Raw genomic sequence first — 26,268 nt, 5'->3', positions numbered from 1 at the left:
TGCAGCTCTGAGGAGAGAAAATGGTGCGGAGTAGTGTGCTGGCTGCCTGAGGAAGAAGCTCTGCCCCTCAGTATCCATGACAATATTTATACTGGCGGGGGTAGGGCTGTGCCAGCGGCATCTTATGCCCCTTTTAGCCAGTTTGAGGTATTTTTCTTGCTGCCCAGGGCGCCCCCGCGCCCTGCACCCTGCAGTGCCTGTGTGTGTGGGCAGCAATGGCGCGCTGCACTCCCGCCAGCCGCGCCGCACCTCAGCCGTCACTTACTTGATTGAAGATCATTCTTCTCATACTCACCTGTCTTCTGACTTCTGGCTCTGTGAGGGGGGTGACGGCCAGGGCCGGCGCCACCACTAGGCAGCTTTAGGCAGCTGCCTATGGGCGCTGGCCACTTGTGGGCGGCAGTTCACGCTGCCGATGAATGCTTCTTCCTTAAGAGGAATATGACAGGCGTTACCGCTGAGAGGAGCGGAAGACAGTTGCTATAGCAACTGTAACAATATCCGGCAGCACGCTGCTTACTCTATATGCATAGAGCCGCTGCCGGTGGGGTATACTCACACTGTCCGTGCTGCCGGCTGATAACAGTTGGGCGCCCGCGGCATCCCTTTAGCGCGGACAGTGTGAGCGGCTGTGTAACCCATCGGCAGCGGCTCTATGCACATAGACTAAGCAGCGTCCTGCCGGATATTGTTACAGTTGCTATAGCAACTGTCTTCCGCTCCTCTCCGCGGTAGCGCCCGTTATACTCCCGCCCCGCACCACAAGTACAGAGCAGCGACGAACGCGGGGGGGGGGGGGGTTCTGAGTACCCAGAAACCCCCCCTGATGGACCAATTTTTTTTTTCTGTAACGGGTCACCGGCCGCGACCCGCGATTAAGCCCCGCCCCTTGAGCACTGGCTCTGCCCCCTCTTCAAACACCCACAAATCACAGGTTGTGTAGACTGCAGTGCAGAGGGAGTATCCTCCGTCCTTACTGTGCAGGTTGGTCTCTGCCCCTCCACTGTGCAACGCTGCTGCTGCTCATGCTGTTCCCATGTAAGGGATTTATTTGTATAACGTATTTCAATCTTAAACATATGGAGACATCATATATACATATTATTGTGTATGTATGTATGTATCCATCTGCTGTGTGTGTATGTGTATGTATATATATATATATATATATATATATATACTGCAATTGTTCCGGCGGCGCTCAAGCAGTCTGTACAAGAAGGTAAATGCTGAGATCTTTATTAGACCATCCAACGGCGTTTCGGGGTATTACCCCGTCGTCAGGGACAAAGTGTTCACAATAAACACAACACAGAATACACTTATATACATACACCGACATCTGAGACTAATTACAATTAAAATCAACAGTTAGCGGGGCTCACCTGTCAGACACGTTCGGCATCGGCCGCCCTCATGCACGCCAAGCAAGGAGCGCCTGAAGGTGACGTCAGTCGGCGTCGCCAGACACGTGAGAACCGCATCAAGAGCTTGTTGCTAAGTGAACATAAACAAACCACAAACCAATACTAAACGATGGACATCTCAATCACCACCGTGCATAAATAAACATATAAAAATACCAAGCCCATATCACAATACACAAAAACTATCGTAAAAGATCTCAGCATTTACCTTCTTGTACAGACTGCTTGAGTGCCGCCGGAACAATTGCAGTATACAGAGTGGCTGCCATACCACTCACGGAGGGCACCGCAGCAATTACAACTTATTATCCGTCTCGGAGTGCCGGGTGAACAGTTCTCTCTCTCTATATATATATATATATATGTCGAAGTGGGCCGGTATGGCATACCGGCACTTCTCCACAGAACGGGAAGATTTTTTGTTTTTTTAATCACACTCCTGCTATGGCCGAGCGTGCTCATGTTCCCCCCACCGCTGCTCCCAGTCACGGCAGTTGGTGCCGGAGCTGTGAGCCACTCACACTATTCCCCAGAAGTTACAGCGGACACACATTCCCCCTCCCTACTCCAGCAGCCACTCATGCAGAGTGCCTTGATTCCTCCAATTACTCAACCGGCGGCTGCGTCACCATGGGGCTGCATAGACGCTGGCGCTCGGATCCTCCTGCTGTCAGCCTCCTCTTTGGGCTGTGCTGGGTCCGCGCCGCAGGACTCCCTTGTTGACAGTGATACCCTGCAGCTCAAGCTAAGGTTGACTGGACATGGCGACGGTGAGTGACTGCTGGAAAGCCCTGTGCCCTCCTGCCCCCCCATTTTTCCATGTGTGTGGACCCTGCCTCTGTGTGCATGACACCTTGTGTCCCCTGCCCCCCGCTGCCTTTGTGTATCACCCAGTGCTCCCCTACCCCTGTTGCCCTGTATTATGACACCCTGTGCCCTTATGGTGCTCTGTACACCCCCTGCATGTGTGACACCCTGTCCCCCATGTTTCAGCTCATACCGTGAGCTATAATGGGAATTTCGGCTCATACCGGTCTGCTAAAATGTGAATTTCGTCTCATACCGTGTACTATAATGTGAATTTTGTCTCATACCGTGTGCTATAATGTGAATTTCATCTCATACCGTGTGCTATCATGTGAATTTGTGCTCATACCGTGTGATATAATGTGAATTTCGTCTCATACCATGTGCTATAATGTGAATTTGTGCTCATACCGTGTGCTGTAATGTGAATTTGTGCTCATACCGTGTGCTGTAATGTAAATTTTGGCTCATACCGTGTGCTGTAATGTGAATTTCGGCTCATACCGTGTGCTGTAATGTGAATTTCGGCTCATACCGTGTGCTGTAATGTGAATTTCGGCTCATACCGTGTGCTATAATGTGAATTTCGGCTCATTTCGTGTGCTATAATGTGAATTTCGGCTCATTTCGTGTGCTATAATGTGAATTTCGTCTCATACCGTGTGCTATAATGTGAATTTGTGCTCATACCGTGTGATGTAATGTGAATTTCGGCTCATACCGTGTGCTGTAATGTGAATTTCGGCTCATACCGTGTGCTGTAATGTGAATTTCGGCTCATACCGTGTGCTGTAATGTGAATTTCGGCTCATACCGTGTGCTATAATGTGAATTTCGGCTCATTTCATGTGCTATAATGTGAATTTCGGCTCATTTCGTGTGCTATAATGTGAATTTCGTCTCATACCGTGTGCTATAATGTGAATTTGTGCTCATACCGTGTGATGTAATGTGAATTTCGGCTCATACCGTGTGCTGTAATGTGAATTTGTGCTCATACCGTGTGCTGTAATGTGAACTTCGGCTCAAACCGTGTGCTGTAATGTGAATTTCGGCTCATACCGTGTGCTGTAATGTGAATTTCGGCTCATACCGTGTGCTGTAATGTGAATTTCGGCTCATACCGTGTGCTATAATGTGAATTTCGACTCATACCGTGTGCTATAATGTGAATTTCGGCTCATTTCGTGTGCTATAATGTGAATTTCGTCTCATACCGTGTGCTATAATGTGAATTTGTGCTCATACCGTGTGATATAATGTGAATTTCGGCTCATACCGTGTGCTGTAATGTGAATTTCGGCTCATACCGTGTGCTGTAGTGTGAATTTCGGCTCATACCGTGTGCTGTAATGTGAATTTCGGCTCATACCATGTGCTGTAATGTGAATTTAGGCTCATTCCCTGTGCTATAATGTCAATTTCAGCTCATTTTCTGTGCTATAATGTAAATTTCGTCTCATACCATGTGCTATAATGTGAATTTCAGGTCATTCCGTGTGCTATAATGTGAATTTCATCTCGTACCCTGTGCTATAATGTGAATTTCGGCTCATACTGTGTGGTATAAAGTGAAAGGGGCACCAGTACTAGATAGTATAAGGGGTCCTACTACACTGAAGGACACCCTCCCCCTTTTGAGTGGCCACTCGCCCTTTTCCTGGAGCGTGCGCACCTTTGGCGTGCGCATAATTGCAACCTTTACTTTTCCATACCCACACTTCAAAATTTCCACTTTGACAACTGTATGTGTATGTGTGTGTGTGTCTATCTATCTATCTATACCCTGTCTAAGGTGCCCTGGGCCTCCTGAAGGCTTAATCCAGCCCTGGTCTAGCAGTTCTTGCGCACCCTGGGTAGAACGCCTGTAGCATTACAGCAGCAATCTGTCCTGAAGTTCCCACTAAGAGTCAGCTGGATGGTATGTACTACCAGGCTTTGATCACCCGCTTCTCTGCTCTGCAAAGCAGCGAGTGACCTCTAAATAGATGCTGTGAGCACGCGTACAACATCTATTCAGTGCGGGGAGTGAGCTGGGGGCAGCCCAGCTGCTCAGGGAGCGCTGGGCACGCTCCCAAAATGACGTAAATGGACCCTCGGTGCGTAGCCACGCCCACTCGGCCGTAGCCACGTCCCTCACACCCGAGGCCACGCCCCCTTTTCAGGATGCGCGCGGCTACGACGTGCCGAGTGTCCCGACTTGAAAAGATTAAAAGTTGGGAGGTATGAGACTCTGTGTGTGGTTTGGGGTGGGGGGCAGCAGGCTGAACTTTTGCCTAGGATGCCGAGAAACCTTGCTCCGGCCCTGGTGACGGCGTGCTGTGGGAGTGAGCATCTAGACACGGCTAGCATTCAGTTCCCTTCAGGAGCTAATGGTGTCCTGTCAGCCAGAAACAGAGCCATGAAACTCTGAAGAAGTTGGTTCTGCTTCTGCCCCCTCAGTCCCACGAAGCAGGGAGTCTGATGCCAGCAGATCTCCCTGAAAATAAAAAACCTAACATAAGTCTTTTTAGAGAAACTCAGTAGAGCTCCTCAGAGTGCATCCAGTCGACCTGGGCACATTTCTAAAACTGAGGTCTGGAGGAGGGGCATAGAGGGAGGAGCCAGTTCACACCCAATGAAAAGTCTTTAGAGTGCCCATGTCTCCTGCGGATCCCGTCTATACCCCATGGTCTTGATGTCGTCCCCAGCATCCTCTAGGACGTATGAGAAATATTATTATCTGTATTGATTGTGAATATGTTAAAATTAAAAACTATTCTGTCAATGAAAGCATTCATTTTACCATGATAGCTATAACCAGTGGTACTCATGTTCCGTTTTGCACTTAACAGCAAACTACAGATGTAGCCATGTTCATCTAACCTGCAGTTTTCCGTATTCATGGCAAGGGTGCCTGCGCGACTAGGATGTGCTCAAGTGTCTAATTACACATGCCCATAGGAATACATGGGCGCCTTGCTAAGCCGCAGCTCGGCATACTAAGGCGCACTGCATCTCGTCGCGTGTGTCTGTGCAGCAGGCTGGATGAACGTGGCTATATCTGTACATCTCTTAGGCTGGCCATACACTAGGTCGATATCGCGTACGAATCGGGTACGCACTGGAGCACCAATTAGCAGCTCCTGGGATTGGTAAGTATGTTTTGTTTTTTTCCCACCAGTGATCAGCTTGTGTGTCCATCAAACACACATAGTTGATCAACGGATCCCGGTCCCTGCGCTGCTTTCTCTGCCAGTGGGCAGAAAAAGCTGTGCAGAAGTAGGGATCTCGCAATGATCCCTGTGATAACATCAGCTGGAGCTGGCGTAATTATCATAGGGCTCATTGCGGGTTGTTTTCACGTTTTTTTTCCAGCAAATTCAGCCCAGATCGTATATACCATTATAAGTATGGAAAATACTAAAAAAAAGTGAATTAAAGGATTTGGAGCAGTTTTTCATGAAAACTGCTCCAAAAGCCTTTTAATACTTTTAAGTGATACTAAAGTAATGTGAAAATGGTGTGGAAAACACCCTTTTTCAAAAAAAAATTGTAAAAATAATGTTGATAAATAGGCCCCTAAAAATGAAAATATTAGTGATTAAGAAGCATATTAATGTATATATTTAGAGATTTGGAAATGATCACAAAAATGGTTAAGAAACCAAGGGGGTCATTCAGAGTTGTTCGCTCGGTAAAAATCTTCGCATCGCAGCGATTTTCCGCTTAATGCGCAATGTCCGCACTGTGACTGCGCCAAGTAAATTTGCTATGCAGTTAGGAATTTTACTCACGGCTTTTTCATCGTTCTGGCGATCGTAATGTGATTGACAGGAAATGGGTGTTACTGGGCGGAAACAGGCCGTTTTATGGGCGTGTGGGAAAAAACGCTACCGTTTCCGGAAAAAACGCAGGAGTGGCTGGAGAAACGGGGGAGTGTCTGGGCGAACGCTGGGTGTGTTTGTGACGTCAAACCAGGAACGACAAGCACTGAAATTATCGCAGATGCCGAGTAAGTCTGGAGCTACTCAGAAACTGCTACGAGGTGTGTAATCGCAATATTGCGAATACATCGTTCGCAATTTTAAGATGCTAAGATTCACTCCCAGTAGGCGGCGGCTTAGCATGAGCAAATCTGCTAAAATCCGCTTGCAAGCGAACAACTCGGAATGACCCCCCATAACTGATGTCATAATAAATGCAAACTAATACTGGAACAATGCAATAAATAAATGCACACACGTAGAAACCAAAAACGGATTGACTTTTTTTTACTTAAAAAAGCTTTCTTAGTCATACTGCACATAACTATTTGTTTGTATCACACACAACACTGACATGCGCTAATATAACTTGTATCTCTGGAACAGCATGCTCCTGATTCATAATAAATTGGCAGTGTCAAAATAAAGAGAAAAATATTTTAAATAAGATGGCAGAGAAGCATCTCAGACAGCATGATAATAAACAAATTTGCCACATTTCGGATTACAAATATAACCTTCTATCCTTGTAATATCGCTTTCAATCACAAAGCGTACCTTCTGCAATAAACAATACATCAAAATATGTACACAACAGTACCATATATTAAGGACACTCATTGTCTCTCCAGCACAAATTCAGCAGCAGATTAAAAGGAATTTAGGTTACCACTTTTTACCAAGATCACAGGAGAAAATATACGGCTAAGTTTCTGTGCTATAGAGTATCACTTCAGGTTGTGCAGATTGCACTTCATAGAAGTGTATAAGGGTTTCAGTTTTGCATAAGCTAAACAATATGGTCATGTGCACACATTTATTGCTGGAAAGATTGCCGTTATGAAATCTACTCATTGAGGGGGAGATGTACTAAGGGGGTGATTCAGACATGGATGCAGATTGCTGCATACACAGCAAGATCTGCGTCCATCTCCTCACATGCTGGTGCCGCCCAGCATGTGTAGCGCCGCCTTCCGATTGCAGACTCATCTAATTAAGGCTGAACCCTGGCAGTGTGGTCAGACGGTCTGCCAACTTTTTTTTAATCAGAGCAGCTGTGTGTGGCGCCATGCAGCCACCCTAAAAACGCGCCCGACATGCCCCCGTTTGGCCCGCCCACGAAACGCCACGGTGACACCCTCCCAACGGCTGCAGCTGTCAATCAATGTGGCCGCAAGGTGTAGGGTCACGCACATGTACTGTGGACGGTGCGCATGCTCAGATCTTCCGAACGCAGCTGCTGAGTGCAGCTGCGCTCGGGTCTGAATGACCCCGTACGTTTTGCAGTGTGATCAAGTGGAGAGATATAAAGTACCAGTCAATCAGCGCCTAACTGCCATGTAACAGGCTGTGTTTGAAAAAATTACACTTAAGAGCTGATTGGTTAGTTTCTCTCTCTATCTTTATCACTCTTCAAGGCTTAGTACATCTGCCCTTGAGCCTTAAAAAAAACAACAACAACTGCAAACAATCAAAGTGTATTGGGAAAAATCACAGACTACATAGAACTCTTTCCTCGGGGTATCATATACAATCAATACATAAATGAATAGGCTTGCCTTAAAAAGATTACTTTTTGTAAATGTGATCTTTCATCCTTTCTCTTGTTAATCATCATATATTCAGATATCCTATCAAGTGTTAGCAAATATACAGAAATTGATTTGGAATATTTATATATTTTTTGCAGTCCCATATTCTCTGTCCTTTCTGGTAATATATGTCACCTCAGCCCACACCTGGAAAACCAACTATTGTTTTTCTGCCTGACATATCACATTTAATAATTTTTTACAGATTTATCTATAGTGTATGTTGTTTTATCTTGATCTTATGTAATTGATTGTGTGTTGTTTATTTTATTTAACACTAGCATCTGAGACATACGGATTTTTATTGTCAGCTGTAAGTGTCTGCAGGTGGTTGTCAGGACATCAACAGTGCAGCACTGACCCCTACGTCATCACTACAGGCTGTTGGGCCTGCAGCATGCATCTTTTCTGGTGTGTAGATGACACACACACACACACACATTGATGCTGGGCCACCACTGACTTTCTCTTGGAGGGTTCGTTATTTATGAGCCTGTCGAGTCATTTGTCCATTTGAATATCCCCAACATTGGAGCTTTTCTGATACATGAGGATTGGACCTATTAGGCTGGATTGATATCACTACAGTAACCCTTAGTGATGTGGAATATTTCTTTCAAACATTCCTCACTGATTATCCAAGCCCATTCTAGTCTGTTGATCTTAATTTGCCACTATCAGAGATACACCCCTGATGAAGTCTTGGTACAAGACGAAACGCGTTGGTTATCATTCTGTTGTATCTGATATAACTCCCGCATTCTTTGATAAGGAAGAAGAAGAGTAGAGATCTACCTATACTTTTCTTTGTCTTCAATGAATTGGTGGGAGATTCATATTATACTCTTATTGACATGTTATGGACATCAATCTTGTTAACATATTGTTTTAATAAATTTTATGAAGGAGCAGTTCGACCATTATGTTTTAAACTTGTTGACACTTAGTTGTGGAACCATAAAAGGGTTTTCTCTAATTTCTGGGGTCAACACATCCCGGAGGCGCCAATTCCTCTATTTTTATTCTATTTTACATTTCTAGTTCCTCCTAACAGGGAATTTAGCGGAATTAGGCAGCCATCCTTTAGAACCTTTTCTATAAAGTCTTTTCTTTCTATTTATTGAATAGGAGGGGAGTATCTGTCTGCTATATATATCTATACCAAACAGAAGGACAGTGGAAAAGCCTCGAAACGTTACCAATTTCTTATGTGCTGATACACTTGGAGTTTTGACTCGGACCGCTGAAATGCCGCTGTCATCTGTTTGCTATTCTACATACTACAGAGGGCACCCGTGGCAGTTGTCCTATATGTTTGGAGTGCTGGGCCATCTATATATATATATATATATATATATATATACACACACATATACATACATATATATATGTATATATATATATATAAAACTAGTGGGTGGGTAAGAGGTGCAGGATGTCAGAGGACACCAACGTCCTGTTTACCTACTACCAACCATGCCCCTTCTCGATTGACAGGCAGACACCCCAATCTGTCACATAGCGTTCACCTTGTTATTGCCTCTCACAGAGTAGTGGTTGCCGCTCAATTAAGAGCCAGTTTGGACAAATAACCTTTGTGAGTATAAATTATAACTGAAATCTATAAACTGATACTATTAATTAAATAGAATTAAAGTATGTTTGGCTATATTATTTTGTAGCTATCAGGGTGACGAGTAATGCTCTCCATCTAGAGGTTAGTTTTCACGCACAATCAATAAGTAAGTTGAGAGTGACACAGCTGACCAATATTTGTTGTGTATTGTTTTTGTGTAAATATATACAAGTGAACTATAATGTATCAATTGCTTCTTAAACTTTATGGAACTAGTTCCTTATATTTTGTTCCATTATTTACCTGATCTATTACATTATTCTGTTCTAAAATTATTATGTCACAATTAATTTGTGAATGCTGCTACATTAGCCTTTTTTAAAACACTCACTTCTTATTTAAGACATCCGTGAGGAAGTCTTTTAGCTCATCCCGAAAGGTGTGACAGTCAGTTTCACCTCTACATCTGACCCACAAATGACAAGAAATATATGTGTGATGTAAGAATTGTTTTTGTTAAAGGAAAATTAAAGCATTTTAAACAAATGTTTATAACTTTTATAAACTTTACAGTCAAACTGCTCTGACCCCCTCAGGATCAATTCAAGTAAAATTCCGAAAGACGCAAGGCAGCGGCACTCAGAGGCTTCCAATATTAGAAAAAGTGTATTTCACATCCAGAAACCTGAAATAATTTTTTTCTAATATTGGAAGCCTCTAAGTGCCGGTGCCTTGCATCTTTTGGAATTATATATATATATATACCTATTACCGGCGGCCGGGATCCTGGCTGTCGCGACCCCAACAGCGGTATCCTGGCCAGCAGTATGTGGGTCGATCGATAAAAACCCCTTGCGGGCTTGCTGCACTCACCACAGGATCTATTCTCCCTCTATGGGTGTCGTGGACACCCACAGAGGGAGAAAAGCTTGTGGTGTCGGTATTCTGGCGGCAGCATTTCACTGCCTGTCAGGATTCTGGTGTTGGCATTGTGGCCGCCAGGATCCTGACAGGCAGTCTCGTGATTACTTCCTATATATATCAAGACAATGTAAAAGAAAGTATAGCGGCACTCGGAGGCTTAATCCATAAAAAAGTGTATTCAAAAGGTATCACAGCAACATACCAAAGTTTCGGGGCCGTCCCGCCGCTTTGTCAAGGTGAGTAGTTCCCACCTTGACAAAGGGGCAGGACGGCCCCGAATCATTGATTCACACCTGTTTGAAAATGAAAATATAGCCAATTCATTAAATAATTTACCATGTTGACTAAACACCACAGCCACTTATCCATTTTGCTATTGGACCAAGTGATCAGCTGTTTAGCTCTCGATTACTAGTCAGGGCAGAAGAGAGCCTGCCGGTGCCCCAGTAAAGCAGGGTATGTGGCCTAATCATAAAAAACATGAAAAAAGCACTGCTTATTCACAGCGGTTTGTGGGCGATCTACACAGGGGGCACTGTGAGCCCACAGCTAGAGGCAAATACATAGGGGCAGGGGGACTGGGGGTGTGATCAGTGCGTTTGCTAACCCCATCCAGCAGGAGACGGCTGCACTCAGTGGCAGCAGTGACCTTGGACCCACAGCAGCTGGGCAGAGAGGCATCTGTGGTTGGCTGACAAGTAAGAAGGGGGAAACTGGGACCGCACCTAGCCCCTCCAACATGCCCAGAGGGGCTAGATACCCGCTCCCCCCCCCCCCCCATTGTTCCTAGCATACTAGATTTCCTCTGAATAGGACAATATGTCTTGCAATACCTCATTAGATGGCAAGCTATTTAAGGCAGTGTAAGCTCTGTGTGTCTTTCATCTTCTGCATGTCTTGCAATTCTATTTAAATACAGTTTTATAGAAGTACTTTTTAGAGAAGAGCGGTGTATGTATTGTGGTAATAAATAAATACATACATTTAAATGTAGAAGGCTGTTTTCAGCTTGCGGCTATATTAGAAACCTTTTTCTAAGCAGTAAATTAAAAAAAGTAATTTTTGTGAAACTGTTCAAAGTGGTTACAGGTATAAATCAATTTGGCTAGCAATTAAATGCAATTATTGCTCCGGCAGATGCAGTGAAGTGCAAATGGAATATCAATGTAAATGCCTTGGAACAGACACAGTCATTATTCCTGAATAAATACCTGCATTAAAGTTATGAATGGGTCCATTTCTTCTTCAATTAATGACTTAGGCACAGCTTTACTTGTATGCTGCTTTCATGTCACACCTTGCTTATAAATGGGCCGTATTAAGATGAGGTGTAAACGGCATTAGCACACTACTCTTTTAAATAAATAAACATGCAGAAATATTATATATCTATGTCTCTCTCTCTCTCTCTCTCTCTATATATATATATATATATATATATATACACATACACACACACACACACACACACACACACATATAGACGTTACATCATCACTGTATTGGATTACAACACACATTTTTATTCTCTCTTTGTATCTGTGTCATTAGCTAAACAAAACTGAAGTTACTACTATTGAGTATAATGTATGTATTTTTATATTGTGCAAAGTCCCATATATATCACTTAAATCTATCTATTTAGCTACTACAGGTGTACTGTGCATAAAACTAATTTTCTAAGATAAAAATATTCAAATATTAGGATTGACAAGGAAAAAAATCCTGTATGCACAGCACAGCATCACAAAGTTATTCGTGTGGCTTCAGGTGTATAGTATAATTGCTAGAAATATTAGATGGTGTCTTCTGCATACAAGAAGTACTGTATCTTTCTCTAATAAACACATGGAATTTTAAAATAAGCTGAGCTGTAACCAACTGTGAAAATACCTCCTAGATTGACAATATTTAACTTGGGACGCATGCAATTTGTGTTATTACTGCAGTCACAGCTCTGTGATTATAGCACACAGGTGTATAGCTTGCAGGTGTTGTGTGTAGATAGCTATGTATTGACACATTCCTTTACAACATACAAGAGGACATCCCTATGCATTAACCGTCCACTACCAACAGGATCAGCAAAAGGTAGTAATACCATATGCCTTTTGCACAGGCCAATGAAACTTTGCACTTAATATACAAGAACACACTTCTTTCTGTACCAATAACACAAAACTTCACTTATGTTTTCTTAACAGACTGATTTTCATTATTAATAATATATATACGTACGCCAGTTTCAGCCCATGTTTTAGCTTATATGCCTATTTCCATAACATCCACACTAAGATCTACAAATAAAGAGCATTTACCTTTAAGAGTGCATGATATTATAATCATAATCCTTTGAAATGGTCCTGTTGGTTCCCGTTGCATTGCATCTTCCTTGAGAGAACTGAATAACCACTGTTTTTGCAGATAAAGTCCGGGAAGGGGCGGGTGTGGGAGGGCTAGCAGACTAATGCCCACGACTAAATAAAACTATGTTTATTGTAAACCTTCAGTGTAAATACGAGCAAAGGGAGGCGCATAAAGAGCATGTATGAGAATATGAGTGTTTCCTCCCTACAACAAGTGGTGTTTCATCCAAAACGCTGTCTGTGTAGCTAATTAACATGTTTAAACAATTTTCTTTCATGCAAACCTGGCACTGAAGTGGTTAACGGGACCCCTTCCAGAATAACTTACCATTCTCCTTGCACTCTTCTGGGGGTTTAGCTTTCTTTGCTAGCCGTGGATCCAGCCATGACGTCGTCTTTGTGTTGTGACTGAAAAGAAAAGACACTACTTTGAGAAAGGCATGGTGAAACGAATTACATTTATTTCTCTAAGATACAAATAAAACAAAAAGGGAAAGGAAGGGGGCTTTTTCAACAGAATTGCAATCGATACACTTAATTTGCCCACTGGTTCTAATTAGACCTGAAGGAGTTTTAAGAGTAATCGTGCAAGGCAGCTGTAAATTTGGCACCCTAAACTCACTCTGCTCAAAGCAGCTATTTTTATTAAAATCAACTGGCACGTCTGCCAAGGGTCTCATTGAAGATTCAGAGCTCATCCCAAGCTAAAGGAATTTATTAGATATTCACAGTCCTCCCTTCAGTCTAGTGTTCTCAATGAGCTCCTCTAACCACACTCACAGGTCAGGCAGGAATTAGGTGGAGGTTCACATTTGTTACATGTCTGTGCCTTTACTTATTACTAATAATGTGACAAAGTACATTGCAAGAGTGCACAGACTACTGGGGGGGACATAACTTGTACATCTGTGTGAGACAAGTCAAACGATTGCGGGTCTGTTTCCTGCCGACGAAAATGGCCTCTAATTGGATACTGCGATAATAACCATTGGTCATTAATCACGATATCTGACTGTTTTTATCATCTGAAAACAGATTGGGGCTAATTGCATATCGCCCAATATCTGAAGTCACATTTCACTTGGGCTACCGCAATTTGATCCAGAAATACACTAACATTGTCTATACATATAAACTTGTGTTTATGCTGAGAAACATGCAATTAGGAGGGATAAATTATGATACAAAATAAACAGTTTACAATGTATATTACATTAAGGACACAAGTTACAAAACCAATCCATGTCATAACAAAGATAATGTCATTTGGGATACGGTCGTTAGGTTGACACAACTTAGGTCGACAGTCATTAGGTCGACCACCGATGGTCGACATGAGCATTATGACGACATGTGCATTAGGTTGACATGTTCTAGGTCAACAGGTCGACATGAGTTTTTCACTTTTTTTTCTTTCATTTTTTGGATTTTCCCATACTTGACGATCCACGTGGACTACGACTGGAGCGGTAACCTGTGCCGATTGAAGCGGTAGCGGAGCGAGGCACCTTACCCGAAGTATAGTGAACGAAGCACGCCATGCGAGGGGACACGGTGCACCAATTGGGGATCCCCGTCACTTTACGAAAAAACGACACAAAAAAAGTTTAAAAAAAAACCCCATGTCGACATGGTACATGTTGAACTAATGCTCATGTTGACCTTCAGTGGTCGACCTAATGACTGTCGACCTAAGTTGAGTCCACCCAGCAATGCATACCCTGTCATTTTAGGAGTCATTCATTTGAAATTAAATTCCAGTTTTTGAATGATTTTTGCAGTTCCCACCACAACCTCACATTTAAAAGTGATTCAGCATTAAACTTAGCCATACTAATGCAGATAAAACGTTTGTGTTTACATTTAATACACATGGAGAAATCAAGCTGCAAGAGCAACAAATACTATGGAAGCAGCTTAGCCTAGTGCAGAGGTTCTCAAACTCGGTCCTCAGGACCCCACACAGTGCATGTTTTGCAGGTCTCCTCACAGAATCGCAAGTGAAATAATTAGCTCCACCTGTGGACCTTTTAAAATGTGTCAGTGAGTGATTAATACACCTGTGCACCTGCTGGGTTACCTGCAAAACATGCACTGAGTGGGGTCCTGAGGACCGAGTTTGAGAACCTCTGGCCTAGTGATAAGACAATGTGCTACATTTGTACAGTATAATAACCAGCGCATGTTATCACAAATGCTTTGGTCCATCTACTTTGCAGCGCTGCACACTGAACGATTAACACAACAGCGATGAGTAGGAGCCGTAAAACTTCTGCAGTGCTGTAGTACAGTAAGTGGTCAGATAAGGAAAGCTTTTCCACAGCATAGAGTTAACAGAATTACCTATTGTTATGTGATTCTCATCTTGCATGATACCAATATTATTTCCTTATGGATTAATTACGCAATCTACATGAATTCAAAATATACTAAACTGTAAACAAGACTCTCAAAACAAAATGTGAAATGCTAAATGCAGTATAGGAGCATTATCCAAGGTGTTATTCATCTGTAGCATGTGTGGGCAGCAAATGTATTTTATAGAAAATAAATGCAACACATTAATTCATGAATACATTCAGTCTTCTGTAAGAGCTTTTGAGTGAGTGAAGCAATAACACTGTGACCAGCAGCCTCACAGAGAAACAGAGAGCTTTATGTTTATGTACTGTGTGTTCCTTCCACCAACTACTGACATCTTCAATCCTTGTCTGTGGCTGGTACTCTATCATGCCTGGCAGGTATGTGGTTAAAATACCGCCCGTCAGGATCCCGGCTGTCTCAGTACCAACGCCAGGATCCAGACAGGGGTACTATACCGCAGCCGGAATACCAGCGAAGTAGGTGATTCCCACTCTGTGGGTTCCCACAACACCCATAGAGGGAGAATAGAACCTGTGGCAAATGAAGCTCACCACCGAGCCCGCAAGGGGCTTCTCTGCGCTCGACCCCTGCCGGCATTCTGGCACACGGGATGCCGATGTCAGTATAATGACATTCGGCATCTCGTGCGCTGGCATCCCATACTGATCCCACCTGGCCACAGTTAATATTTGTTACCAATGGTCTTAAAATCAAAGTTATTATAATCATGACTTCACTTTGGGCAGCACCTGCTCATATACACACATACAGTACATACATGTAGTGTGGGAGGTAATGCAGTACTATAGTGTGAGGAGCTAGAGCAGTGATGTACAGTATTTCAGTGATATAGGGCAGGAATGTAGTGTAGCGAGCTAGTGCAATGATATATAATGAGGCCCTTCATACATTTCAGCTCCAAAGTCCTTAATCTGGCTGCATTTTTACAGTTTATTGAACTTTTTTATGTTTTTATTTTATATATATATATATATATATATATATATATATATATAGAATATACGGGCATCCGCACAATACTGAATCTCCAGAGGACAACACGGTGGTGCTCAACTCCAAGGAATTTCGGGTTCCTGATAATAGTCTTTTGAAAAAAGAGGGCACTCACCAGCAATTTCTAAAAGAAGGTCAGAAGGTCATTTATTGGTACATTCGTATGTCGACGTTTCGATCACATCCCAGTGATCTTTGTCAGGACAACAAAGCAGTGTTGTGTGGTGACAGAGCACCAGAAGCATCTGGTGCTCTGTCACCACACAACACTGCTTTGTTGTCCTGACAAAGATCACTGGGATGTGATCGAAACGTCGAAACGTCGACATACGAATGTACCAATAAATGACCTTCTGACCTTCTTTTAGAAATTGCTGGTGAGTGCCCTCTTTTTTCAAAAGACTATATATATATATATATATATATATATATATATATATATATACACACACACATACACATACACTATATATATATATATATATATATATATATATATATGTAGAGTCAGCGGTTAGGTTCGGCACTCAAATGGGTATACAACGTAATACTTGCTGCGGTGCCCTCTGTGATCTGTAGCAAGATCCAATTGATAGAGGAGAAAGTCAGCGGCACTCAGCAGACGAGATGATGAATTAAAGTGTCTTTAATATGGTCCTACGCCGTTTCGGGGACTATGCCCCGTCTTCAGGGACAAATCATACACTAGTGACTGTCCAGGCGTAACATATGTAAATATATAGAATAACACAGTTCCCTTAGGTGCCTTAACCAGGAGAAGCTGAAAACTCCACCAGTGTTCGGGTGGCTTTACAGCATATCCAGTATAGTCAGCGGTTAGGTTCGGCACTCAAATGGGTATACAACGTAATACTTGCTGCGGTGCCCTCTGTGATCTGTAGCAAGATCCAGTTGATAGAGGAGAAAGTCAGCGGCACTCAGCAGACGAGATGATGAATTAAAGTGTCTTTAATATGGTCCTACGCCGTTTCGGGGACTATGCCCCATCTTCAGGGACAAATCATACACTAATATATATTTATATGTAGATATACACACACTGTAAATAGCTGTATATTAATAGCAGAAGGATGACTTTCATAAGTAACATATTTCTGTGATGACGTTGTCTGAGCAGGGTACCCCTATGCCAAATTTAAAGGTCTTGGTCCATAGATTTGAAGAAAAATATTGGCGTTGTAATTGGTTGCTTCAGTTCAGAGGTACGTGGCATAATGTGCACCTGCAATTTACAGTGCATCACCATTGTGCTCTGGAAAATGTGACAGTTGGTGAACTCTCCCTGTGCACCTGCTGGGTGATCTGGAACATGTGACATGCTGGGTGGTCTGGAAACTGTGACAGTTATTTGCATCCACTCACTGAGCTTAGGATTTTTCAAAATTTGACTCTTAAGTTGGTGAAAAGGGGTAAAATGTTCCACCCAGCAAACCTTTGCCTTGTTGAAACCGAGCACATTAGCTAGTATATATTTATTAAAGGCATAACAAATGTCACTCAAATCCAAATTCATGCATTAACCCAATGTAACTTTCTATACGATAAACCATCAAGTTTATGTATCAATAGTATTGAGTTGTATTTCTGGCACACAGCCTGATCAGATTTTGTTATAGGATGCATTGTGCTGTGGTACGTGTGCACCATGTTAAATTATAGTGTTAAATGCACTGAAAGACCACCTATTTGCCTTCACAAATGTCAGGATCTTTGGACAGTCTCATTAATAATACACCAAGTGGGTTTTAATACCTGTACCATCAATGGTTGAGTGTTTTCTGAAAACTAGGTATATACAGCGACCAAGGGCATTTTAACAGAGAAGGAAGCCCCTATGCAGACTCTGGATGGGCTCCCTCCTCTGCATGGCGCAATAGTCTCCAGCATTGTGCCAGTGTCTATTGCGCATGTCTCCGGAAACATGGCTCCCACCGTGTTCCGAAGACCAAATTTAGTATGGCACATGTGCAGCGGCCTAATTGGATGAGACGTATACACTCGGTGGCCACTTTGTAGATATACCTGTAAATCTGCTAGTTTATGCAAACATCTAATCAGCCAATTACGTGGTAACAACTCAGTGAATGGAAACTTAATCAAGGTGTTCAGTTGTTGTTCACAAAACACCTTAATGGGAAAGCAACATGCTCTAAGTGAACTTTGTTTGTTGAATAAGGGCGATGCCAGATTGGGTAGCTGGAGTACCTCAAAAACTGCTGATCTCCTGAGATTTTAAGGAACAACAATTTGTAATAAGTGGCATTTCTGTGAGAGAATTATCCTTGCTAATGTTACAGGAAAATGGCCAGACGGGTCCAAGCTGAAATAAAGTCGATAGTAAATCAAATAGGCATGATTACAACAGAACAGCAACTCTAAATTGCTCAGCACACTGAACCTTGAAGTGAATGTGCTACAGCAGGCAAAAGACACTGGATTCCACTCAGAACAGGAGATGGAGAATACAGTGGGCAAATGCTCACCAAATCTGGACCGTTAGAGAAAGACGTCCTGACTTAACAAATCCCAATTTCTCTTGCTGGCAGAATCAATGTGTGGAATTAACAACATGAATCAATGGATTCATCTGACTAGTGTTAACAGTTCAGGATGGTGAAGGTGTAATAGTGTTGGGTATGCGGTATTGGCACAACCTTTAATAGCAAATGATCATCATTTAAATGCCACCTGGGTATTTATGCCATGTGCATCCCTTTATTGCCACATTCTAATCAACTACTATTGGCTACTTCTAGCAGGATAAATGGGTTCAGTATGGAATGCTGGCAGCTGGGATGCCGGCCGTCAGTATACCGACAGCGGCATCCTGGCCACCAGTATGCTGGCAGCGGGGCAAGCATTAGAAAGACCCTTGTGGGCTCTCTGTGCTTGCCACCCTAAGGGCACGGTGGCTTGCTGTACTCGCTACAGGTTATATGCTCCCTCTATGGATGTCGTTGACACCCACAGAGGGAGAATAGACTTTGGCAGTGGACCGCCGAGATCCCAACTAGCGGTATTGTAACTGCTTCCCAGTTAAAGTGCCATGTCACAAAGTATACATTACCTGAAGTTGGTTCCAGAACATTGCAATGAGTTCAGTGTACTCAAACTGCCTCCAAATCACCAGATCTGAATCCAATAGTGCACTCTTGGATTATGTTGAAAGAATAAATTGGCAGCATGAATGCACAGTCACCAGGTCTGTAGCAACTGTGTGATGCTATCATGTCCACATGAACCATTGATAATATAATGCAATGTGCCAAGCACGTTGTTGAATCCTGGCCATGAAGAATTTAATCTGTTTTTGGGGAAAATGAATCTCCCACCCTGTTTGTCCCCCTGCCGAATAAAGTGGCCACTATGTATATATTTATAAACAATGTTACACAATATTTATCTTTTTGTTCTAAGATGCCACTGACAAATGTCATACCTTTGCCTGACATATAATACTAGACATATTATATTATACAAATAAAACACACTATGGGTGGAATTAGCCACGTTAGATTATCATGGTCTAATTGATCCCTGGGGCTATCCAGTTAGCCCAAAAGCCAGGAGTAATCGGGCATTGGGCCTAATTCAGACCTGATCACTCGCTAGGTTTTTTTTGCACTGCAGCGAGCAGACAGTCGCCGCCCATAGTGGAGTGTATTTTCGCTATGCAAGTGTGCGATCGCATGTGCGGCCGGGCGGTACAAAAATGTTTTGTGCAGTTTCTGAGTTGGCCAGAACTTACTCAGCCACTGCGATCACTTCAGCCTGTCCGGAGCCGGAATTGATATCAGACACCCGCCCTGCAAACGCTTGGACACGCCTGCGTTTTTTCAGAAACTCCCTGAAAATGATCTGTTGACACCCACAAACGCCTTCTTCCTGTCAATCGCCTTGCGATTGGCTGTGCGAATGGATTCTTCATACAATCCATCGCTGGGCAACGATCCGCTTTGTACTTGTACGTTGTGCCTGCGCATTGTGGTGCATATGCATGCGCAGTTCTGACCTGATCGCAGCGCAGAGAAAAAACCTAGCGTGCGATCAGGTCTGAATGACCCCCATTGTTTTTCACCTGCCTCGGCAAGTTGAAAATAAAATCCCTGGTAACCAGAGGGTTAATGGGTGGCATGACACGGTTAACGCACAAATCTGTGAACTTTTCATGGATTCTGCGTGTTGATGCCCCTTAACATGCTACTTTAATGGGTGCTTACGAGGCTATTGGGAGTCCAATTGAATAGTCCATGGCTTTAAAGCCCCAGGTTACCTCCATTTTTCATTTGCAGTAATTTACCATGGGTAACTGAATAACAGCCTATAACTGTTTCCTACAGATTACGACAGTGTAGCAGCTCATGCAGATACCTATAAGGGCATAGCTACAATGGGAGCAGGTAGTGCAGCTGCTATGGGGCCCAGAGCTGAGCGGAGCCCACCTTCCCTATCACAGTTACATGTGTCATATACATTTTTCACCATTGGGTGGTACATGGGGGCCCTTACAAACTTTTGCCTTTGGCCTGCAATATATCTAAGTATGCCCCTGGACGTGCTCATTGTAATGTAGTCTAAAATGAATTGGAGGGCATTATGTTACATAATATGAGCTGGGGCACAGTGATGTGGCATAATATTAACTGTGGACACAGTCCTAATGTGAATTGGGGGTACTGTGGTGTTTAGTGTGTACTGGCAGCCCACAATGTGAACTAGTACACTACTATGGTTCATCAAATAAACTAGAGCATTACTATGTAGCAGAACAGTAACAACTGCTGCAGAAAGGTGTCTTTCTAGAAGCAATGTGACAGGGGCCTCTTCAAAATGTTGCGATGGGGTCCACAAAGTTCTGACTACGCCTCTGGATACATAGTTGCTCACTATAAAATACATTCAGAAAGAGCAAATGCATTGAAGTGTCAGATGACTACATTCTGCAGCTGACTTATCTTTTCCTAAACAAAGTGAAACAAACATGCATTTGGGTCTCAAAATCACAAAGGCTAAAGGGACAATTTATTAACATTATTTTTACTAAAATAATATGAAAAAGGGTGTTTTCACACCCTTTTCACGTTATTTTAGTATCACCTGAATGTATTAACAGCATTTGGGAAAAACTGCTCCAAACCCTATAATTAATTTTTTTTTTTTAGAAACAAGATTATATTTCCCATACTTATAATGGAAAATACAATCTCACCAAATTTACGTAAAAAAAATACCACAGTTAGCCTTGTGATAAAAAAACGCTATCCTGAAATAGTGTTATCAGGGGGCTCACTGCTGTATGCTGCCTCCTGATGGACACCCAATCTGATCACTATGTGTCCAATGTGCTGTCCTCTGGCTCCGGTCTTATGAACTCCAGCTCCTGCACCGTGACCTTAGTCATCTGCTGCTAACTGACATTTACAGCAGATGACTGGGTCACACTGCAGGAAGCCGGCTATCACATGACCGGAGCCTGAGGAGCTGTGAATGTGTGGACATTACTTAGTGGATACCGGGGACAATACCAGTGGCTGTTACCAGGGAAGGATCCGGACAATCCCTCTCCCTGTAAATTATATTATGTAACACATAGACTACAATGGCTAATGCTATTGTTACCACAATGGGAAATAGGGAAAGTGCAGTAGATATCTTTGATATTTGTAGCGGAATCTCTTTAATGCTTTCAGGGATACTCACTGTACATTTTAAGGGTATCCCTATTTTACGGGTGATTTCCCACAAAATGTGTATAATAAATATGCCCCCAAAACATAACTAACATGTGAGTGACTTTATGAAGAAGACGAAGTAACAGGATCCACTCAAAGCTCACACCCTGGCTGAGACTTTACAGAGCAATGAGACTTTACAGGTTACATTTTCCGCTGAACCTGGTTGGAAATGGGAGGAGTACAGGGGGTGCCACAAGGGAAGGGTGTGCAGGACAAAGGGGGAGCTGAGGGGGAAGAGGGCAAGAACATATAAAGTGGGAGATTAGAAGGGCACAGGGCTGGTCTCAGAGGAGTGGCCAGCCCACAGTAAATAGCCAAACATTGTAAGGGCTGGAGCTGAATGCAGGGGGAAGAGGACCCTGAGTCAGATGCAGAAGGGCTGTGGGGAGGGAGGAGATGGAGCAGTCGGAAAGGGTATTATCTCCGTCCTGACACTGGTGGTAGATGACGGCCATACTGCACCCTGTGACCTGGTACTTTGACTAATGCCTTTCAAATATGGGGGGAAGGGGGGGGGCGCGCAAGCCCTTGTTTCAACACCTATGGAAACAGGAAAAAAAAGTAGTAAGAATGATACTGTATAGGTCATTGGTGCGGCCTCATCTGGAATACTGTGTTCAGTTCTGGAGGCCATATCTCAAGAAGAACATAAATACAATGGAAAGTGTACAAAGAAGGGCAACTATAATGGTGCATGGTCTACATCCAAAAACTTACCCGGAAAGACTAAAAGATCTTAACATGTAGAGTTTGGTGCCGAGAAGAAAAACTTTTAAATATATCAAGGGTTTTATCAAGAGCCAGGAGGGAAACATTCTTTAAACGAAGGGGATAATTCAGACCTGATCGCTAGGGTTTTGCATCCCTGCGATCAGGTAGTCGCCGCCTACAGGGGGAGTTCACTGTACAGGTGTGCGATCGCATGTGCAGGAGAGCTGCACAAACAAAAGTTTGTGCAGCCTCTGCACAGCCCAGAACTTACTCAGGCGCTGCGATGATCGGGGCTGGAGCTGACGTCATGAATCCTCCCACAAAACGCTGGATACCTCCTGCGTTTTTCCTGACACTCCCTGAAAACGGTCAGTTGCCACCCACAAATGCCTACTTCTTGCGATCGCCGGTGCGAACTGATTTTTTACACCATCCTGGCGTTCCCCGGCGCGCCTGCGCAGTTCAGACCTGATCGCCCGCTGTGCCAAAACGCACAGCAGCGATCAGGTCTGAATTAGCCCCTAATAGAAGAATTGGAACACAAGGACATGCACTGAAATTGGAGGGAGGTAGATTAAGGGGAAATATGAGGAAAAATGACTTCAAGGGTAGTGGATAGGTGGACTAGCCTCCCATCAATGGTGGTAGAGGCTAAGTCAGTAGAGCAATTTAAACATGCTTGAGATAGGCATACGAATATCCTTACAAAAGAACTAGGCATCAAATATATTTGAGGTTACCAAATGGTTAAAAAAAGGGGCAGACTAGATGGGCCAAGTGGTTCTTATCTGCTGTCAAATTCTATGTCTCTTGTTGTGTTCATAAATCAGAGCTTTCTTAGATACTAATTTATATTCTTATTCTCGAGATTCTTTTTTTCCAACATGCAAAAATGCTGCACTCGTTACAATACTGAAAACTTTAACATTTGAATTGCTGCTGGACTGTTATATAAATAAGCGTCAACATGCATTGCAATGACAAATTATCAGAAAATAGCATTTATTTCTTTTTTATTCCAAAATATTTGTTATGTTTTACAGTCATGCTTGCCCATTATCTGAGAACACAGTGTCCTCATTCTGGATTTACATTAACAAGACACAAACACAAGACTAAATATAAACATTTTGTTCAGTTAGATTTTTCACATTCACACTCCGTTTGTTTACCCAATTGCTGAATCATTCATCCAGACTGAATTGCTGAATATCATACAGTGATGGCAGTGGGTTTCTCTTCCTTTAAATAATGTTTCCCTGATGTACTTTGTTAAAACCCTTGATATATTTGAAAGTTTCTATCATGTCCCCCTTTCCCTTCTCTCAGAGCCGGCCCTAACCAATATGATGCCCTAGGCAAGATTTTGGCTGGTGCCCCCTAGCTCCACCGCTGGTTCCACCTCTGACCTTGTACACCCTATATTTTAAATAGGAAAAGTTCGCACATTTGGCGCACAGCCCAAAAAGGGGTGTGTTTTTGCTGGCAAGGGGCATGGCCACACAATAACCCCAATTCCAATTACGCCACACAGTACTGCAACTTTATTCACATATGATCATGCGATAGTGTCCATAATTCATATTACATCCCACAGTAGTATCACTTTACCTTACAAACATTACTCCTCACAGTAGAGCCCCTTATTCACATTACATCACACTGAATTGCTCATTATTCACATTACACCACACCCTATTGCTCTTTATTCACATTAGACGACACAGTAGTGCCCTTTCTATACGCAACGCCACATGGTAGAGCACCTTATACACATAATGCCACACAGTAATGCATTTACACACATTCCACACAGTAATGCCCCTTATACATATGACATACATTATTAATGTCCTTATAAACATAATGCGCCTTACACATTATGCCAACCTTTATTAATGCCCTTTTAGACATAATGTCCCTTACACATATGCCGCACATTATTAATGCCCTTATACACATAATGACACACATAGTGCTCCTTACACATATTCCGAACACTACTGCACAACCAACCCACTCACATGCATACAGCAATCACACTGCCACTAACACTGTGACCTTTGCTTCTGCTTGGATACAGATACCTCATAAATATTGCCTCAATGCTAACATCGGGCACTTTTTTTTATGAAAATGCATGTTACTTGCATTGCTATATGGCTAGGATACACAAGCAGCTTCTGCTGATTAAAATGATATGCAGCATGCCTATATACTGTGTGAGACTGTGGCTGTATCTGCATATGAAATGCTACACAGAATATAGGCATGCCGCATATCATTTTAATCAGCAGAAGCTGCTGATGCCCCTAGACATATCAAATGCCCTAGGCAATTGCCTAGTTTGCTTATGCCTATGGCCGGCTCTGCCTTCTCAGATCCAAACTATACATGTTAAGATCTTTTAGTCTTTCCGGATAAGTTTTGTGATGTAGGCCATGTACCATTTTAGCTGCCCTTCTTTGTACTCTCTCTAATGAATTTATATCCTCCTGGAGATATGATCTCGAGAACTGGACACAGTATTCCAGATGAGGCCGCACTAATGACCTATACAGTGGCATTATTACTTTTTTTTCTTCCCTGCTGCTGATTCCTCTACCTATGCAACCAAAGCATATAACTTGCCTTTTTCATTGCTTGTTTCATTGCTTTTCTGCCTTTCAGTCACATGAAATAATGACTCCTAAATCCCTTTCCTCCTCAGTAGTTTGCATTATAGTACCCTTGATACTATATTTAGCCTTTGGGTTTTTGAGACCCAAGTGCATGATTTTGAATTTTTTTTTATCATCAATAGCTTTTATTAAGATTTTTTTTGTTTTGTAAAACAGGGTTACATAAGGAAAAAAAGAGGGTGTAAGGAGGTTATCATATAACTTCATGAGACAATAAGGTTAAAGAGATTAAACATCATACCATACAGGTCACACATCCATCCATCATTAAATATACAAAACCTGATAACCTAGAAAGTAAAAGCAACAGTAAAAATAACACTAGCGAAAATGAATCAATCCTAGAATTAAGGCTAGGAAGGATCCATATCTTCCTGTCGACTAGGTGGGCAAGAGGTATGCGCAATCAATTTTGCGCCCTCGCCATCCGTGATATAAACATGCCAAGGCATCCAATGAACAAGGGGGGAGTTAGCGGTAAAAGAATATGAGATATATTCAGTTTCCATTAGGAAATTTAACTGAATTTTGTGGATAACTTTCAGTAGAGGGGGTGGGGATGGTTGTTTCCAGTTCTGGGCTAGGGCCGCAATATAAATGTGTCCTAGGACATAGTGTAAGTGAGAACCTACTGAACGTGGATATACGTTTAATAGGGCTATAAGGGGGAGGGGGATAAGGAGAGGTCAAGAACCTTATTAACACAAATACCTCATCCCAAAATACTTTAATAAAGGGACAAGTCCGGAAAACATGGAAGAGATGGCCCACTTCGCCGCAAAGGTGCCAACAAAACTTTGAACATGCAGGCCAAATCGTATGCAACCTGTTATGTGTACGGTATAACCTATGCAGTAATTTGACGTGCATTTCGTGGTGGTTAAGACATTTAGACATTTTGTAGAATGACAATTTTTTTTTGCCATTGAGAGTTATGTAGAACACTCAATATCTAATTCCCAACGAACCTGGGTCTTGGATTTGAGAGAGGGAGTTATTTCTAATAACGTTTTGTACCAGAAAGAGATCTCACCTTTAAGTGTTTTATTAAAAAGTCGGCCTAATAGAGATGCTATAGAAGGAGT

The 26,268-nt window shown here is 42.7% G+C and overlaps 1 protein-coding gene across 12 annotated transcripts in view; it reads right to left on the bottom strand.

Annotated features, from left to right (window-relative positions):
- Nucleotides 1-26,268, bottom strand: part of MAGI2 (membrane associated guanylate kinase, WW and PDZ domain containing 2) — a 1,309,326-nt gene that overhangs the window by 391,761 nt on the left and 891,297 nt on the right. For all 12 annotated transcript variants that reach the window (XM_063926958.1, XM_063926960.1, XM_063926965.1 and 9 more), the window contains one exon: nt 12,986-13,065. In XM_063926958.1, the coding sequence (XP_063783028.1) occupies nt 12,986-13,065 (80 nt within the window). The remainder of the gene's footprint in view (nt 1-12,985; nt 13,066-26,268) is intronic.

This window comes from Pseudophryne corroboree, chromosome 6 (genome assembly GCF_028390025.1).
Source record: "Pseudophryne corroboree isolate aPseCor3 chromosome 6, aPseCor3.hap2, whole genome shotgun sequence".
Taxonomy (NCBI): Eukaryota; Metazoa; Chordata; class Amphibia; order Anura; family Myobatrachidae; genus Pseudophryne; species Pseudophryne corroboree.
This window is presented reverse-complemented; position numbering and strand designations above follow the sequence as displayed.